Consider the following 18,264-nt stretch of genomic DNA (forward strand, 5'->3'; position numbering starts at 1 on the left):
TTTGGAAGAATTTAAAGATTCAATCCCTTCGGTAGTGAGAACTCGTGGAGGAACAGAGGGTCGATTCTGTAAGACAAGCAGCAGAGAAAACTGATGATTATGAGTTAGTTCATAGAACTAAACCTTTTTTTTGTGTCACCCCTTCAAATTGGAAAAGGATAAAAAGTGGGAAGGTGAAAGGAAGGTAGGTAGTTAGAGAAGAGAAAGAGTAGCTGGAAGTTCCCAGGAAGTTTTTTCCCAGAATAAAAAGGAATGTGCCGAAGGTAGAAGTAACATTTGAAAATCGAGGTGTTTTCATTGAAATAAAGTTGGGCACACGAAGTCAGTGTGTTGGAGGTTACAGGAAAAATCTGTTGGAATTATTGGGGTACAGAAAAGTTCTGGAAGTAAAAGTATTGTGGGTTCTGAGGTTCAGGCAAAGAGAAACCAGTGGTTTGTGTACTTGAGAAACAGGGAGAATCAGTGATAGATGAAGAAGTGGGAATGTGTTCACAGTTTACTCGAGAATTCTGAGGAGCATGTTGCAGAAATGTTTAAAGACTTTGTGTGTGAAGGGAATGTCTTTCCAGGTGTACAGGGTGGAGCAGGTAAAGATGTTAAAATCTTAAAAGACACAGGGGCTAGTCAATCCTTAATGTGGGATAGTGATATTTGTTGTTCAAAGAGAGTATTGCAGGAGCAGGTAATAAGAAGTGGGGTTCATGGAGATGCTAAATCTATTCCATTGTGGAAGGTAAATTTAAAGAGCAAATGGAAGGCAGGTGAAGTTATGGTTGGAGTGGTGGAAAAATTGCCCATTGCAGGGGTTCAATTTATTCTGGGTAATGATATAGCTGGATTGCAAATGTGGGTGATGCCGATGGTAGTTGAGTAGCCTGTAAAAGTGTTTTCAACAGTGGTGTTACAGAAGGAACATCCTGGATTATTTCCTAATTGTGTTGTAATGAGGTCAAAGGCTCATATGGAAGAACAAGATAAACAAGAAAGGCAAGCAATTCGAAGGCAAGAAGAAGGTGTTGAAATCCAATTAGTTAGCACTGTATTTGATAACATTGTTCAGGAGGAAAGAATACAGGACAATTCAGCTGAAGTGTTTAACTCATGGAGATTAGTGGAGTTACAGAAAAATGATTTGCAATTAAAGCAGTTATATCAGAAAGCTTATTCAGAAACAGAAGCAAAATGTATTCCAGTATGTTATCTTCAGGGAGATATTTTAATGAGAAAGTGGAGGTTGGAATCATATCTCAGTAAATGAAAGCTGGAGGGAGGTGCATCAGATTATTATCCCATTAGGGTATAGAAATGAGATTCTGAGGATTGCTCATGAAATTCCAATGGGGGGATATTTAGGAATTAGGGGAACACATGAAAAGATGCAGAGGTTTTTTTTGGCCAGGATTGCATTGGTGTAGTCAAATTCTGTAGAACTTGTCCTACATGTCAAGTAGCAGGAAAATCACAAGCAGTGATTAAGCCGGCATTTAATCCCAATACCAGCATTTGACAAACCTTTTACCAGGGTCATGATTGATTGTGTAGGACCCCTCCCTAAGACTAAAAGTGGAAATCAGTATTTACTGATAATAATGGATGTGTCTACCAGGTTTCCTGAAGCAATACCTTTAAGAAATATTACAACTAAGAGGATTGTGGAGGAATTAGTTAATTTTTTTAGAAGATATGGCTTACCTAAGGAAATACAATCAGATCAGGGTTCAAATTTCATGTCACAGTTGTTTAAGGAATTAATGAACAGTATGGGATAAAACAGTTTAAGTCAACAGCTTATCATCCGGAGTCACAAGGAGCTTTGGAAAGATGGCATCAAACATTAAAAACTATGATGAGACTATACTGTCAGGATTATCCACATGATTGGGATACAGGATTTCCATTTTTGTTATTTGCTGTTAGAGATGCTCCTAATGCATCGACTGGTTTTAGCCCTTTTAAACTAGTTTATGGTCATGAGGTAAGGGGACCACTGAAATTGATTCACGAGAAATCGGTGGGTCAAAATTCAGAACCTATTCTCCTGGATTACGTATCAAATTTCAGGGAAAGATTGAACAGAGTATATGAGTTGGCTAGGGAACATCACAGCAAGTGATGAAAGTGAAGGCAGATAAGAAAACTCAAACTCTTGGTTTTATTTCTGGAGCGAAAGTACTAGTTTTGTTACCAGTACTAGGTGATTCATTAAATGCAAGATTTAGTGGGCCTTACAAGATTGAAAAGAAATTGAGTGAAGTAAATTATTTAATAAATACTCCAGTTAGAAGAAATAAGCAGAGGGTGTGTCATGTACCTATGCTTAAGAAGTACTTTAACAAGGAAGAGGAACAAAAAGAGGTGTTAGTGACGGTGGATGATGAGAAAGAGGTAGAAGTGCAGGACTCTGAAATTGATTTCCCTCTAATCAAATTGGATAATGAGGGGGTGCTTGAAAATTTAAATGACATATTGAGTTACATTCCGAGCAAGTGTCAAAGAGATTTGGAAAAGCTATTGCAGTCACACAAACCTATTTGTGGAAATAAATTGGGAAAGACACATTTAGCTATATCTAATGTATGTATAGAAATTTCATCTTCAATAAGGCAACACCCTCATAGATTAAATCTGGCAAAGTTATCACAAGTACAAAAATAAATTGATTTCATGCTTCAAAATTGATATCATTGAGCCTAGTTGCAGTAACTGGAGTTCGCCTATTCCACTGGTACCAAAACCAGATGGAACACAAAGACTTTGTGTGGACTATCGAAAAGTAAATGTGGTGAGAAAAGCAGATTCGTATCCCATACCATGGTTGGAAGATTGCATTGAGATACTGGGGCAATTGAAATTTATCACAAAGATTGACTTGCTAAAAGGATATTGGCAGGTACCGTTGTCGGAGGGAGCAAAAAAGATAAGCTTTTGTAACACCAAGTGGACTAGTTTAAAGTCATGCCAATTGGTATGAAGAATGCACCTGTAACATTTCAATGACTGACAAACAAAGTAGTTGCAGGTCTAAGTAATTGTGCTGTTTATATTGCTGATCTAGTCATTTTCAGTCAGACGTGGGGGGAGTATAAACAGCATCTGGAAGAATGATTTACTCGACTAAAAGAAGCTGATGAACTGAGCTAAAAGTGAATTTTCAAAAGCACAAGTTACGTATCAAGTATCATTGGACATGGTTAGGTGGCTCCGAGAGATGCAAAAGTCAAGACTGTTGTGGATTTCCCAATGCCTACACAAAATGAGAAGTTTTGAGATTTCTGGGCATGACTGGGTTTTACCGGAAATTTATACCAAATTTTAGTCGAGTGGTTGCTGCACTGACTGAACTATTAAAATAGAACAATAAGTTTCAACAGACACTGGAGTGTCAGATGTCATTTTAATTTGAAAACTGTATTAATTACGACACCAGTTTTGGCAGTACCCAAATATGCCAAGCAATTTAAGTTGGCCGTTGATGTAAGTGAACATATGCATTGGGGCTGTACTGTTATAAAATGACACTGGAATTGAAAAATCGGTAGGGTATTTTTCACAGAAGCTGAACGTACAACAAAGAAGATATTCAACGATCGAAAAAGAGACTTTGAGTTTAGTGTTAGCATTGTAGAATTTTGAAATTTATGTTGCAAACAATTCATCAGAAACAATCGTTTGCATAGACCAAATTTTGAGACAAGAGTGTAAGACTTTTTAGGTGGAGTTTATTAATTTAATTCATTTAATCTACGGATTATACATATTGCTTGAAGAGAAAATCTGCTCGCAGATGCGTTATCAAGAGTTTGAAGCTTAAAGGAAAATTGGACATTTTTAAAACCTTGGACACTGAACTGGAGTGATTTCTGTTGATGCCAAGATACATTATGTTAATGTATGCATCTGATAATGTAATAGTATAATAAGTACAGGTGATAGTGTGAGATGGGTTATTAAAAAATGAAGCCGTCTTTTAGAATTATGACGGTTCATTTTTCAATTGGAAGGGGGATGTCATGAAGCTATTAATGTATATAATATTATTGGAAATTATTTTTTTAAACAGCGGTTTAGTCTGTGTGTATGTTAATTGGATTAAAGCCAGGTAGTCTGGGTGCTTTCATGTATAGTAGTTTTGAGATGTAAGCAGAGGTAGAGGTACATTTGCATTTTGTTGATTACAGCATTCAAGAGTGGGAGTGAAATCTTGCACCTAGCTAGGAGACAACAAGCAATATGTTTATATAACTAATAAAATTGGTACTATGAAAAGGGTTTTATTATTAGAAGAGGTAGGGTTCAAAGGGCCTGGTGATACATTGAAAGTTTACACTCAAAGAGAAGTGCTGGGTATAACCTGAGGGGTGATTGTGTGTGCAGAGCAGAGATATATAACATCAAAGCAGCTGTAAGCCTACAACTGTCTGCAAAGGAACCAAATTGAAAGGAACCTCATTTTGAATTCGTAAGGTGAAAATGCTTTGCCTGGTGTCTGCTTAAAGTCTATGGTTATTGTTGCCTTAGTGGAGATTAATTTGGGAATTTGTTAAAAATTATGATATTAGTAATTTGTAGCCACGTGTATATGTTTAATTTGTTGTAAGTTAATAAATGTCTCATTTAGTTTGGTATAAAAATTCGAGAACTGGCGGTCTTACTCCTGAATTTAGAGCTGCATCTCAAACATACCAATTGAAAATAAAGTTATGACAGTTGTTTAAAGTTTACCTCTGGGATTTTAAATAACAGCCTTTACCAACTGCTGTGTCATAACAGCCACGAATTCAAAATTCCCATCCTCATATATTAAACTCTCCATGGCCTGGCCTCTGCCTGTCTATGTAACCTCCTCCAGCGTTTTAACACTCTGACAACTCTTGAGTTCCCCCAGTCATCAGCAGGGGATTGGAAGAGAGAAATTGGTGCTGCACCTTGCCGTAATGTGTCCGACTGAAGAATGGAAATTATTTTTCAATGATAAAAATCGAATTTGCTGCTTCAGTCGATGCATTTAAGTAAATCTAGATAAGTACATGAGGGAAAAAGTAAATTGTTGAATGGGTGAGACTAAGTACGGTGCGAAGAGGAGGTTATGCGGAGCGAAAACTCCTACAAAGGCCAGTCGGGTTTATTGTTTCTGTACTGTAAAATTCTATGGCCCAGAATCTTTGACTGGAAACTGTTAGTGCTCGAAATTATTACACCTTTGAAATTGACCACAACTTCAGGATTTAACGCAAACACACATTAAGTGGGAAATGCTGAAGTTGCGATCTGTCTGTCATTCATTGCTGGCACAGGCTGTGCTGTGTCCACTTGCAACACCCCCACCCCTCCCTCCGTTAATATGGTGAGAACATCCCCATCTCCGCTTTTATAGCGCTGTTAGAAAGCATATAAAAAGTTCAGCATTTTTCACTGAGGGGTCTGACTTTTCTTTAAAGGTGTTCTGAGTAATAACTACTGCTGAACAACAGATCTGGCCGTAAAAGATGCATGGAATGTTGTTAACTATCTCCATTATGATTAATTGTTATTTCTGAAACTAGATTTTTAAATAATTAACTTTAAACAATTCATGATATTTCAGTTTCTACATTCATTCATGTCCCAATATTTATTTTTCTGCGTAAAATCTTAAAAAGTGATTCGATTATTACTGTTTTGATTTCCTGGTTGGCTGTCTGTGAGAATTGTGATTCGCTGCTTGAACAGCTTGATGACATCACAGCAGCTTGATGCTGGGAATCCCCCATACATAATACTACAATCAATTGCAGGTTGAGAAAGATAAAGTTCTCACCACAGAAATCGCTAGAAATCCTTACCCATGCAAATTCTAGGCAATTTGCATCTCCAAGTTTCTTTGTCCCGCCATTGGTGGCTATGTCTTCAATTGGCTACAGCCCATGCTCTGAAATTCCCTCTCTAAACCTAATCGCTACCTCTCCTCCATTCAGATACCCCCTAAAATGTACCTGTCCCTCTCAGATAACAGGTCTCTTATGCAAGTTGCTGGCTATTGGAGCCTGAGATGGATGAATGTGGCGTCAGGCTGCTGCTATTGTGACGTTGCTGCCCAGGTTCTCCTGGGGTGGGGCTGACTGGCACGTGCATGCGCAGAACGTGCTGCTTTTTGAGCGCGAGGGCTGTTAACGGCTGTAACTCGCCTGTATCAGGTGGAGAGCGAGAGGTGGGGGGGGAGGTGAAGGCATCTCGCAGGGTAAGTAGCCGTCAGATCCGCACTTCCCTCCCTTGCCAGTACATCGATGAGTATTTTTCACATCCCTAAGTGTGTACGGCTGACGGAATAGCGGTCGTGATCAGTAATCCGGGCTCTTTGAGATTTCGATCATCCGATGACTCAGGAGTGACCATTAATATTGATGCAATTGTGAATAAGACTTTCTGCGACAATGGGGATAAGTTGGGGACAGAGTGAGCAACGTTTTAGAAATGGAAGTCAATAGGCTTAGTAGGAAATTAGACGGGAGATTTAAAACTTGCCGCCCTGTCAAAGAGAACAGCTTGGTCCAGCCTGAGCTGCAACAAGGGCGCTGGATGCAAAAGGTGTAGAGTTTTTGATGGACTCAATGTATCCAACATTGAATTGTAAACAATTTTCCAAAACACTATAGATTGTTCTTACCCTCCAGGAAAGACCACTAAGTAATAGGATTTGACCATGGAGAAGGAAGTGTGGTAATGCTCAACGTGGTCTCTTTGACAGTAGTTGGGAAGACTTGTTTTGTGCTGGATGCACTTGAATCTCGACTTCAGACGTGAGTTTGCAAAAATGGAAGCTTGTACCTGAGAATGATCTGGGTGGGAGGTGGAGAATGACTTGATGTGGATAAGGGTATCAGAAGCACGAGTGGTATAACAAGACAGTAGTTATAGTGTAATGATGACTGGAGAACCAGAGGAAGAGGAATTGACCAAGTACAAAGAAAAGTACAGCACAGGAACAGGCCCTTCAGCCCTCCAACCCTACGCCAATCATTATTGCCTGTCAAACTAAAACATTTTGCACTTCCGGGGTCCGTATCCCTCTATTCCCATCCTATTCATGTATTTGTCAAGCTGCCTCTTAAACACCACTATCATACCTGCTTCCACCACCTCCTCTGGCAGCAAATTCCAGACACTACCCTCTGCATAAAAAACTTGCCACACACATCTCCTCTAAAGTTTTCTCCTCTCACCTTAAATTTATGTCCCCTAGTAATTGACTCTTCCACCCTGGGAAAAAGCTTCTGACTATCTACTCTGTCCATGCCACTCATAATTTTGTAAACTTCTATCAAGTTGCTCCTCAATCTCCATCGCTCTAGTGAGAACAATCTGAGTTTCTCCAACCTCTCCTCATAGCTAATAACCTCCAGACCAGGCAGCATCCTGGTAAACCTCCTCTGCACCCTCTCCAACGCCTCCATATCCTTCTGGTAATGTGGCGACCAGAATTGCACACAATATTCCAAGTGTGGCCTAACCAAGGTTCTATACAGCTGCAGCATGACTTGCCAGCTTTTATACTCAATACCTCTGCTGAAGGCAAGCATGCCATATGCCTTCCTGACTACCTTATCCACCTGCGTTGCCACTTTCAGTGACCTGTGGACTTGTATACCCAAATCCCTCTGCCCATCGATGCACTTAAGGGTTCTGCCATTTACTGTATAATTCCTACCTGTATTAGACCTTCCAATATGCATTACCTCGCATTTGTCCAGATTAAACTCCATCTGCCATTTCTCCGCCCAAGTCTCCAACCGATCTATATCCCGTTGTATCCTTTGATAATCCTCTTCACTGTCTGCAACTCCTCCAACCTTAGTGTCGTCTGCAAACTTACTAGTTATCCCAGTTACATTTTCCTCCAAATCAATTACGTTGACTACAAACAGCAAAGGTCCCAGCACTGATCCCTGCGGAACACCACTAGTCACAGCTCTCCATTCAGAAAAGCACCCTTCCACTGCTATCCTCTGCCTTCTATGACCAAGCCAATTCTGTATCCATCTTGCCAGCTCACCTCTGATCCTGTGCGACTTTACCTTCTGTACCAGTCTGCCATGAGGGACCTTGTCAAAGGCCTTACTGAAATCCATGTAGATAACATCCACTGCTCTTCCATCGTCGATCATTTTTGTTACTTCCTCGAAAAACTCGATCAAGTTAGTGAGACACGACCCCTCCATTAAAACAATGCTGCCTTTCACTAATATGCCCATTTGCTTCCAAATGGTAGTAAATCCTGTCACGAAGAATCTTCTCCAATAATTTCCCTATTACGTAAGGCTCACCGGCTTATAATTTCCTGGATTATCCCTGCTACCCTTCTTAAACAATGGAACAACATTGGCCATTCTCCAGTCCTCTGAGACCTCACCCATAGCCAGTGAGGATACAAAGATTTCCGTCAGGGCCCCAGCAATCTCCTTCCTTGCCTCCCTCAGTACTCTGGGGTAGCTTCTATCTGGCCCTGGGGACTTATCCACCTTAATATTCTTCAAGATGCCTAACACTTCTTTTTTGATCTCAACATGATCCAGGCTATCTACACACTCTTCCCTAGACAAATCGACTGCTAAGTCCTTCTCTTTGCTGAATACTGATGAGAAGTACTCATTTAGTATCTCTCCCATTTCTTCTGGCTCCACACACAGATTCCCACCTCTGTCCCTGAGTGGGCCTACCCTTTCCCTGGCTACCCTCTTGCTTTTTACATATGTATAAAAGGCCTTGGATTTTCCTTAATCCTGGTTGCCAATGACTTTTCATGACCCCTTTTAGCCCTCCTGACTCCTTGCTTCAGTTTCTTCCTACTTTCTTTATATTCTCCAAGTGTGGCCTAACCAAGGTGCTATACAGCTGCAGCATGACTTCCCAGCTTTTATATTCAATACCCCTGCCGATGAAGGCAAGCATGCCATATGCCTTCCTGACTACTTTATCCACCTGCGTTGCCACTTTCAGTGACCTATGGACATTTTACATTGAGTGGTACAGTGAATTGAAGAGGAAGCTGCGGAGGGAAGTTCCCTCCAGGGTGAAGGGTGATTGGAGGTTGGTGTGGACAGGAAGGGAGAATATAAAATTCAGTGAGGCTATATTACCAGTTAGAACCAGTCAATATTTTAGAGGCTATGTGAGTTTGAGGGTGGCCATAATTATGGGTGGGCCTGTTGATATGAAGGATGGAGTTAAGGGAAGACAAGAGGCCATTGAAATAGAGAGATCTGTTGAAGCTAAAGTAGAAGTTGTAGTCACTGAGGGTGAGTAACCACTTGCTCTACAGGTTGATGGAGAGAGAAGGGAGGTGATCTCCCTGACAGCATTATGAATGTACCTATGCCACATGGACTGCAGCGGTTCAAGGATGCAGCTCCCCACCACCTTCTCAAGGGCAGTTAGGGATGGGCCAATAAATGCTGACATAGCCTCTGATTCCCACACCCGTGAAAGATGAAATAAAAATTCGGATGCCAGTCTTTAGTGTAAACAAACTGCTACTGTAACCTTGTAAATGTGGTATCTAACGGCAGTCATTAGACAGGTAGTGCTTTGCTGCAAAGATCACAGCTGCCTTAACTTTTATGCTGTGGTGTCATTTCAGGCTAAAACTGGGGGATACACCAACATTATCCAAAGAGCTATGTGCAGTTGTAATATGCGTTCAATGATTTGGATTTAGACCTGCGACAATGGTATCGAGGTTTGTAGGTCATACCAAATGGGAGATATTCTTTTTTCTGCAAGAAAGCTGCAAAGGAATTTTAATAGGACCAGAAGGTCGGAGATGAAGTTTCATCGTCAGTAAGTGTGACATAATACGTTGTGACTTTTTTTTAAAGGCAGTGATTATTCTCTGACTGGAAATAAGCTCATTGCTGAAAAAGATGAGCGGGTTTGTGAGTAGTAGTTCACACAGAACCTGATGTGTCTGCTGTAGTTCAGTTGGTAATACTCTCACTTCTGGTTCAAAAGGTTGTGGTTCAAGTCCCACTCCAGAGACTAGATCACATAATGTAGGCACACCCGCCTGCAAATATGCCGGTGGTGGGGGGTGTAAGAGTTCCCCCTATGTCTTTGACTATGAAGCCATGGAGAGCCCCTATGCTTTTTAACAGCTTTCTTAATTCGTCATGTCGACTTCAAAGATTTGTGTATGTGAATGACCAGGTTTCTCTGTTCCTGCACCCCCTTTAAAATTTCACCATTTAGTAATGTTGCTTATTTTTCCTTTCAAAATGCATAATTTCATACTTTGCATTAAATTTCATCTGCAATGTTTCTGTCCATATTACCAATCTGTCTCTCTCCTCCTGAAGTTTGTTACTATCCTGTTTACTACATTTCAGAATTTTGTGTGATTTGCAAACTTTGAAATGCACTGCCTTATAAAAGAACCGTGCCCCTTTAAGCTGTTGAAAGCCTTTAAATCTTGCAGCAGAATGCAATTTCCTCTCTCGCAACGGGAAAGTTCTAAATCACAGCGTTCCTATCTTATGTTCATAGCTGGAAGCACCTGAAGACTATGCTAATGATGTGACTCCGGAAATATATGTGGTGTAACAATCAGGAAGGTCCTCTTCTTTCTTGCCTCACTTCTGGTTGGGTATTATACCCAATGAGGAAATTTAGGCCAATGTATTTGAATATTGTGATTTCAGACCTGGAAAGCAGGAATATTTGATACCCTTAGACCTGTCAATGCACCTAAAATGCTGCTTTAGCAATCATATGATGTACTTGATGGATCTGGTGGAATTGTGCACTTCATTGTGCCTGTGCTCTGCTGGTGTATAGGCATGCCACAGAAAAGTCAGAAACTAAGGCAGTAGAGCATATCTGTGGTCGCTTCGGATCTAACCCTTGACTTCCTGGATATCTGCAATTGTCGGTGCATAGTGGACTGCCATAAAATGAATGCATCATGAATGAATGCTGTTGGAGAATCTTCAGTTTACCTGCAGTATCCAGTGAAAATGGTCGCACACAAGCTGAACATTGTAGCAATAAAATTTCTTCCAGTTTGCCTATGATGCACTTCTGTGACATTAACTCTGTTTCCTGCCAATGCAAGATGGCGGTCTGTGCATGCGCTCTGTTCTGCGCGTGCGCAGAAATCTAGTGACGTTACTCCACTGCGCCTAGCATGCCAGTATCACGGCACACATGTGCAGACATCTGCGCATGCTCACTTAAGGCCCGCGTAGGGCTGCACAGGCATGGTAATGTCAGAAAGCACGCATGTGCAGATTTCAAAATTCGGCGGTTCCTGGGGAGTCTGTCAGCAGGCAAGGGGTAGTATTTATGGGGTTCGCCACCCGCTCCTCCTCACCCTGTTCCCCCTCCAAGAGACACAGTGTAAAGGGAAAGAATAAAAAGTTCTTCTGCAGACAAGGACTAAAAAGCTGAATCAACGGTCATGAGTTTGCCTTACTGTGACCATCTTATCCCGTTATTGGCATTTTTCTTCTGCTAGCTTCACGTGCAACTCATTGGAATAAAGCAATATTTCCACACTATTTTCCCCTGTGCTTTAGGCACTTATGCTCTTTATCGGATCAAAACTTTGAAAAACTTAGACTGGTATGGAAAAAAGAGCCATCCTTGCAGCTCGTTGGTGACCTGAATCTTTGAATTTGAAAATGTGAAGGTGTTAACGTTACAGCGTGAGCCTGGCAAGTCAACAAGGAAGAAATTTTAATTAACCGCTCACTGCGAAACTCAGCATCCCAGCTGTGATGATTTGAACAGCACCATCCTTAGTCCTGGCCAATGCGTACGCCATCCCTCTCCATGACGTAACTGAGTAAAACAGTCAAATTGTGTATGCACTGCACTGGCAGCAAACACAGCCAGAAATTAATTGTCATTTTATAAACCTTAGACTTCTGTCCTGTTGCTCACGTATCGGTTTGCTCTCACAAACAAATCAAACATCAATGTCTAGCATGATGCCACCACCAAACACATCTTCCCTTCACCCCCCCCACCAGTGGCATTCTGCAGGGATCGTTCCCTCCGGGACACCCTGGTCCACTCCTCCATCACCCCCTACACCTCAACCCCCTCCCACGGCACCTTCCTATGCAACCACAGAAGGTGCAACACCTGCCCCTTTACTTCCCCTATCCTCACCGTCCAAGGACCCAAACACTCCTTTCAAGTGAAACAGCATTTCACTTGCACTTCTCTCAATTTAGTCTACTGCATTCGCTGCTCCCAATGCAGTTTACTCTACATTGGAGAGACCAAACGCAGACTGGGTGACCGCTTTGCGGAACACCTTCGGTCTGTCCTCAAGCATGACCCAGACCTCCCTGTCGCTTGCCATTTCAACACTCCACCCTGCTCTCATGCCCACATGTCCATCCTTAGCCTGCTGCAATGTTCCAGTGAAGCTCAATGCAAACTGGAGGAACAGCACCTCATCTTCCAACTAGGCACTTTACAGCCTTCCGGACTGAATATTGAGTTCAACAATTTTAGATCATGAACTCTCTCCTCCATCCCCACCCCCTTTTTTCCAATAATTTATATAGATTTTTCTTTTCCCACTTATTTCCATTATTTTTAAATGTATTTCCATCCATTGTTTTATCTCTACCTTTTAGCCTATTTCGATCCCTTCCCCCCACCCCACCCCCACTAGGGCTAACTGTACCTTGCTCGTCCTGCTTTCTACCCTTAATGTCACCTATTAGCACATTCCTTAGATAATATCACCACCTTCAACACCTCTTTGTCCTTTTGTCTATGACATCTTTTGGCTATCTCCACCTATCACTGGCCCTCTATCCAGCTCTACTTGTCCCACCCCCCCTTAAACCAGCTTATATTTCACCTCTTTTCTATTTTTATTTAGTTCTGTTGAAGAGTCATACGGACTTGAAATGTTAACTGTGTTCCTCTCCGCAGATGCTGTCAGACCTGCTGAGTTTTTCCAAGTATTTTTATCAATGTCTATCTGCAGTAAAGAGAGTGGTATAACTAATAACTCCACTGGAACGAGCTGGAGACGAAATAATTTAAGGCGACTGTTACCTTCACTGTCACTTGCAGCACCATGTTTAGTCTTGCGATGGGTTGCAGATTATCCTCCCAGGTGTATTAGAACCTCTGAAGGCATTGCTATTCTGGCAGATCCAGATAATTCCTTTTGGATTGATAAACTTGGCTGGCAGATCAATGATGTTTAGGAGCCCTCTCCCCGCAGTGAATTTCCACTTCCCTCGCATTTAAAAGCTCCTTTTCCTACTAACACATGTCGACTCCAAATGACATATCCATTGTGCTAAGGGAGAATAATGGGACCCAAAAAGTCCATGTAACACTCAACTCTCCTTAAAAGTTCCTGGTCAAGATACTGGCCAAATGCAGCAACAAAGTGGCAATTTTGTCTCCTCGCTCCCCAAAAGTCAATTTTCCATTCCAAATGGAAGATGCTCCCTGTCCTTCTTAAGTTTTCAGGCACAGCCCAGCAACCGAGAACACAGTTATTATGTGCCATATTATCACGTGTGTTATAACCAATGTTAGGGAAAGAAGTTGATGTGGAGGCCGGGTTGAAGTCCAGTTGTTTCAAATAAAATCTGTTTCTTTCCCGTGCAATTTCCCTGGCTAAGTCTGACCTGGAACTGGGAATGCTTATCAGACATGAATTGGGTGGAGACCGGATGTAATGGACTTCTACTTCTTTTTCTTCCTGGGAAATTAGCGTGTTCATTCAGCAAGGAATAGTTAGCCCTACCAAGTTAAATTAATGTAGCAAATGAATAATAAAACCTCAGATTAATTTATATGATTTTATTCATGATTTACAGAAGTATATTTTGAATCGATTCATTTGAAATTTGACAGCAAGTCACTATAGTTCGTGTACAATCCCTAATGTTTTTCTTTTTATCATGTTAGAGTCTAAATGGGTGATCCAGAGAAAGGAAAAAAAATCTTTGTACAGAAGTGCTTTGTGTGCCACACAATTGAAAAAGGTGGAAAACATATGGTTGGCCCAAACCTCTGGGGTCTTTTTGGGCGTAAGACCGGATCAGCTGCAGGATATGCCTACACTGATGCAAATAAGAATAAAGGTAGTGCAATTTAGACTGCAACTTTGCTTGCATTTCAGTATTGTTTGTCCTTGAAGTAAAATTTGAATTTATATGCAGGCATCGTATGGGGAGAAAGCACTCTAATGGAATATTTGGAGAACCCCAAAAAATATATCCCTGGAACGAAAATGCTGTTTGCTGGTATCAAGAAGAAAAGTGAACGTGCTGACCTCATTGCTTATTTAAAGCAATCATCGTCATAGTAAAAGCTTTAATGAAATATTTAATTTAATTTTGAAATGTACTTTTTTGTTAGTCATCCAAAAATTTAGTCAGGAGTAAATCACTTAAGTAGTTCATGTGCTTCTCTATGTTCAGTGCTAACTTGTTAGTTGTTTCTTCCTACTGCAATGGAAATGATTTGAATGTGTAACAAACTTTCAACTTCTAAAATAAAGTTAGGTACTTTTTCAAAGTGCCTTAGTAATAACAAAATAATTTGTTGCATTACCATAAGTAAGTTTGGTTCCAAGCCACGTGTTATTTTGCCTTTGCAAGAGTAAGTTCTGAGATTTTTTTCCTTGGTGCAGTGAAAGCAACAAATATCTCCATGGACATGTCCAAGTAATTATTGAGTGGCCTTGATTGAGCAGGGGCAGACTGCATCTAATGAGATGAGATGCATTTCTGTGGAACTTCTCATCCTTATTGCAGGAGGGGTTCCCAGAGTGCTCTTCGAAGTGGCATTTATTGCTTAATTTAAAAGCATAATTCTCTTCAATGATTGGTTGGTTAAAAAAGTAAAACAGAGCAGTGCAAAAACAAAAGCAACCCAATGTGCCAAAAATAATAGTAATTCACATTCATGCTAACTCATTAAAACATACCTTTAAGGAATTCCGGTTCAAAGGGCAGGAATGGGTTTGAAAAAATGTTACTAATGTCATGTTTCTGGGGCAAACTATGTAGCTTAGCCTTACAGCACATCATTGATACCAAGCTGCTCTCCAGCAGAGTGGCAGGAGTAAAGCACAGCAGGGCCATGAGAGGTAACCCTCACCCACTCCCCAACCACCCCCCCCCCCCCCCCCCCCCCCACCCCCCCCAACCCCACCTGCTCCAGCACATCGCTTTGCTGCTGTGTGCTTCTGCTGAAAATGGCAGTTTCATTGCCACAGTGCTCCCAGGTTGTGTGACAGCAACTGTTGGGGCCTGAGGTTGTGGCTTATCGTTCTATTGCTGGTCATACTCATGTGTGTCTTCTGCTTGAAGTATGGTGGTACTTATCTGAAGGTTTGGCTGCTCTGACCAAAGGGGAGCTTCTGCTGCCTGCAAGGGAGTTGGACAAACCGGCTCTGCAAAGAATGAAGACAATTCAGAGCAGGAGTCCATTCGAGAGTCTCTTCACTGGTGGACCTTACAGTTCTGTGTAGTTGACAACAGAGGTTGTTTTGACATCTTCTCCAATTTTGAGGGGGTTAAGTGCAACACAGGCATCCCTGCTTGAGAGAGAAAAGGATTGGTTTTGGATGACATGCAAAATTTTGAATATTTGCCTGTCGCCATAACAGAGTGGTTCTAGGACCATGCCTTTGATTGGAAGTCAGATTCCTCCAGGGCCTTAGAGTGGTGTGTCTGTCGCTCGTAGCCAGAAGTCTTTCAGCCACAGTTCCTTATCCGAAAGAACCGTAACACTGGCTCCTGTGTCTAATTTGAAATTGGTGAGGTGACCATTTACAGAGATGTCAGCATTCTAAAAGGACCATCCAGGATTCTTCATCTCACCAAAGAAGCACATTTGGGTGTGGTACCTCAATCTCGTGGACTCTTCTGGGATCCTCCACAGGTCTTGATGTCTTAGACTTGCACAGCATTCCAAAATGTCCCAGCCAGTTGCAGTTGAAACACTGCACAGAGATTGCTGGGCATTGCTCTCGCCTGTGAGGTCTTTTAGCTCCACAGTGCTGACATGGTCTCCCACAATCGTATTGCCTGTTTGGGTATCATCTTCCTTGGCCTGGAGTCTCCCTCCCTTTTGTTGCTTTATGAGCTAGGCAGTTGGGGTTGCTCTATACCATGGCTTAACTATGCCTCATAAAATAGACCAGTGTTGGTGAATTTTAGACTGCTTGACTATTTGGATTTTCTTTCTAGAGTCAGATCTTCTTTTACCTGTAGTATGTCTGAAAGGACATCATCAGCCACTCTGACTACTAATTGGTCTCATATGAGCTCTGACTTAAGGCCGCCGTAGTACAGCCTTCAGCCAGTCTGTATAATTCGTCAACGGGTTCTCCAGGCTTGATGGACTGGGTTGTTGAACTTTATGCACTCTAAAATTTTATTACTTCATAAATTAAAGTAGGTATTGAAGGATTTCAGAACCCCTTCGACCTTAACTGAAGATTAATTTATTCCTTGCTTTGCAATTATGTAATTGGCTACAGGACCTATTGAGTACAGTAGTGTATTAACTTTATCAGCCTCTGCCATCTTATCTAATCCTGAAGCTATCGTATATATTAAATATTTTTCGCCAAAGCCCCCAATTCTATTACTGATCTTGCTCTTTTATTAGCCCAAATTGATCTGGTAGGGTTGATTTATTATCCATGGTTGCTTTTCAGTTCAGGGGAGTACAGCTTTAAATGCTGTTTCTAACTTTTAAAGATGGCGCTATAGTAACCATTTTTTCAATGCTTCTTCCCATGCTTGTCAGGTTTTGGTGGGCTCCTGCAGCAATTGCGGACCTGACCTCCAAAAGGATTGATTTCTTGCAGAGAATTTTCTAATCAAAGATTTAGGCCCTTTAGAAAATAGTATGTTAGGGTGATTAAAAGGCGATATCTGGCTTTGGCAGAGTTTTTTTTCAATGGAGCTCAGCAGCCACGTGGTATGGCACCGAATCTGAACCCAGGCTAGCCACAGTGATGAATGAAATGGTCTGCTCTGATTGGTTAATAACTTGAAGACTTTTAAAGGCTTGTTCAGACTTAGAACTGAACTTTTGCTCACCATTTCTAGGTCCTTTGACTCTGCACAATCAATGGCAAATCATGATGGACCTCCACATGCTCTAGTGGGGTTCTTCAGCTGCCCAGAGGATTTTCCTTCTGCCCTTTAGCCTCCATGCCTGCAATGGAGCTTCTTTTTAGGTTATCTCCAGCTGCGTTTTCGGTCCAGGTGCACTTCAGTCAGGTCAGGATGCTGTTCCTTTAGTTTTTCAGATTCCGAGTCCTTCACCAACTTCTCCAGTTCTGGGTTTGTTCATTAGCTGCCACATATTGTAAGGGTTTGTTCAATAAATCTCACGAAGAGGTTCAGAAACTTGTAAGGTTGAACAGGACGAAGGATAAGTATGGCAAGTTTCAGGAAACTTGGATAACGAAGGATATTGTGAGATGAGTCAAAAAGAAAAGGGAAGCATTCGTAAGGGCTAGAAGGCTGGGAACAGATGAAGCCCGTGGAGAATATAAAGAAAGTAGGAAGAAACTGAAGCAAGGAGTCAGGAGGACTAAAAGGGGTCATGAAAAGTCATTGGCAACTAGGATTAAGGAAAATCCCAAGGCCTTTTATACATATGTAAAAAGTAAGAGGGTAGCCAGGGAAAGGGTAGGCCCACTCAGGGACAGAGGTGGGAATCTGTGTGTGGAGCTAGAAGAAATGGGAGAGATACTAAATAAGTACTTCTCATCAGTATTCACCAAAGAGAAGGACTTAGCAGTCAATTTGCCTAGGGAAGAGTGTGTAGATAGCCTGGATCATGTTGAGATCAATAAAAAGGTGGATAAGTCCCCAGGGCCAGATGGGATCTACCCCAGAGTACTGAGGGAGGCAAGGGAGGAGATTGCTGGGACCTTGAAAGAAATCTTTGTATCCTCACTGGCTATAGGTGAGGCCCCAGAGGACTGGAGAATGGCCAATGTTGTTCCGTTGTTTAAGAAGGGTAGCAGGGATAATCCAGGAAATTACAGGCCGGTGAGCCTTACGTCAATGGTAGGGAAATTATTGGAGAAGATTCTTCGTGACAGGATTTACTACCATTTGGAAGCAAATGGGCATATTAGTGAGAGGCAGCATGGTTTTGTGAATGGGGAGGTCGTGTCTCACTAACTTGATCGAGTTTTTCGAGGAAGTGACAAAGATGATTGATGATGGAAGGGCAGTGGATGTTATCTACATAGATTTCAGTAAGGCCTTTGACAAG

The 18,264-nt window shown here is 41.7% G+C and overlaps 1 protein-coding gene across 2 annotated transcripts; it reads left to right on the plus strand.

Annotated features, from left to right (window-relative positions):
- The first annotated feature begins 6,102 nt into the window (after window positions 1-6,102).
- Window positions 6,103-14,502, plus strand: LOC144686275 (cytochrome c). Of its 2 annotated transcripts, XM_078551360.1 has the most exons (4): window positions 6,173-6,217; window positions 9,614-9,813; window positions 13,921-14,096; window positions 14,175-14,502. In XM_078551360.1, exons 3-4 carry the CDS (start codon window positions 13,928-13,930, stop codon window positions 14,318-14,320), a joined length of 315 nt encoding a protein of 104 aa, XP_078407486.1. In that variant the 5' UTR covers window positions 6,173-6,217; window positions 9,614-9,813; window positions 13,921-13,927; the 3' UTR covers window positions 14,321-14,502. The 2 variants fall into 2 exon arrangements, with proteins under 2 accessions (XP_078407485.1, XP_078407486.1); XM_078551359.1 differs by lacking the exon at window positions 9,614-9,813 and having other exon boundaries at window positions 6,103-6,217.
- The last annotated feature ends 3,762 nt before the right edge of the window (window positions 14,503-18,264 follow it).

This window comes from Cetorhinus maximus, chromosome 11 (genome assembly GCF_964194155.1).
Source record: "Cetorhinus maximus chromosome 11, sCetMax3.hap1.1, whole genome shotgun sequence".
In the NCBI taxonomy this organism is placed as follows: Eukaryota; Metazoa; Chordata; class Chondrichthyes; order Lamniformes; family Cetorhinidae; genus Cetorhinus; species Cetorhinus maximus.

What these genes read in the sequence shown, in the direction of transcription:
- LOC144686275 (XM_078551359.1), top strand. Translation starts at nt 13,928, where the DNA reads ATGGGTGATCCAGAGAAAGGAAAAAAAATCTTTGTACAGAAGTGCTTT. An exon ending in TGATGCAAATAAGAATAAAG is followed by an intron (nt 14,097 to 14,174) that starts GTAGTGCAATTT and finishes ATTTATATGCAG; the next exon opens with GCATCGTATGGGGAGAAAGC.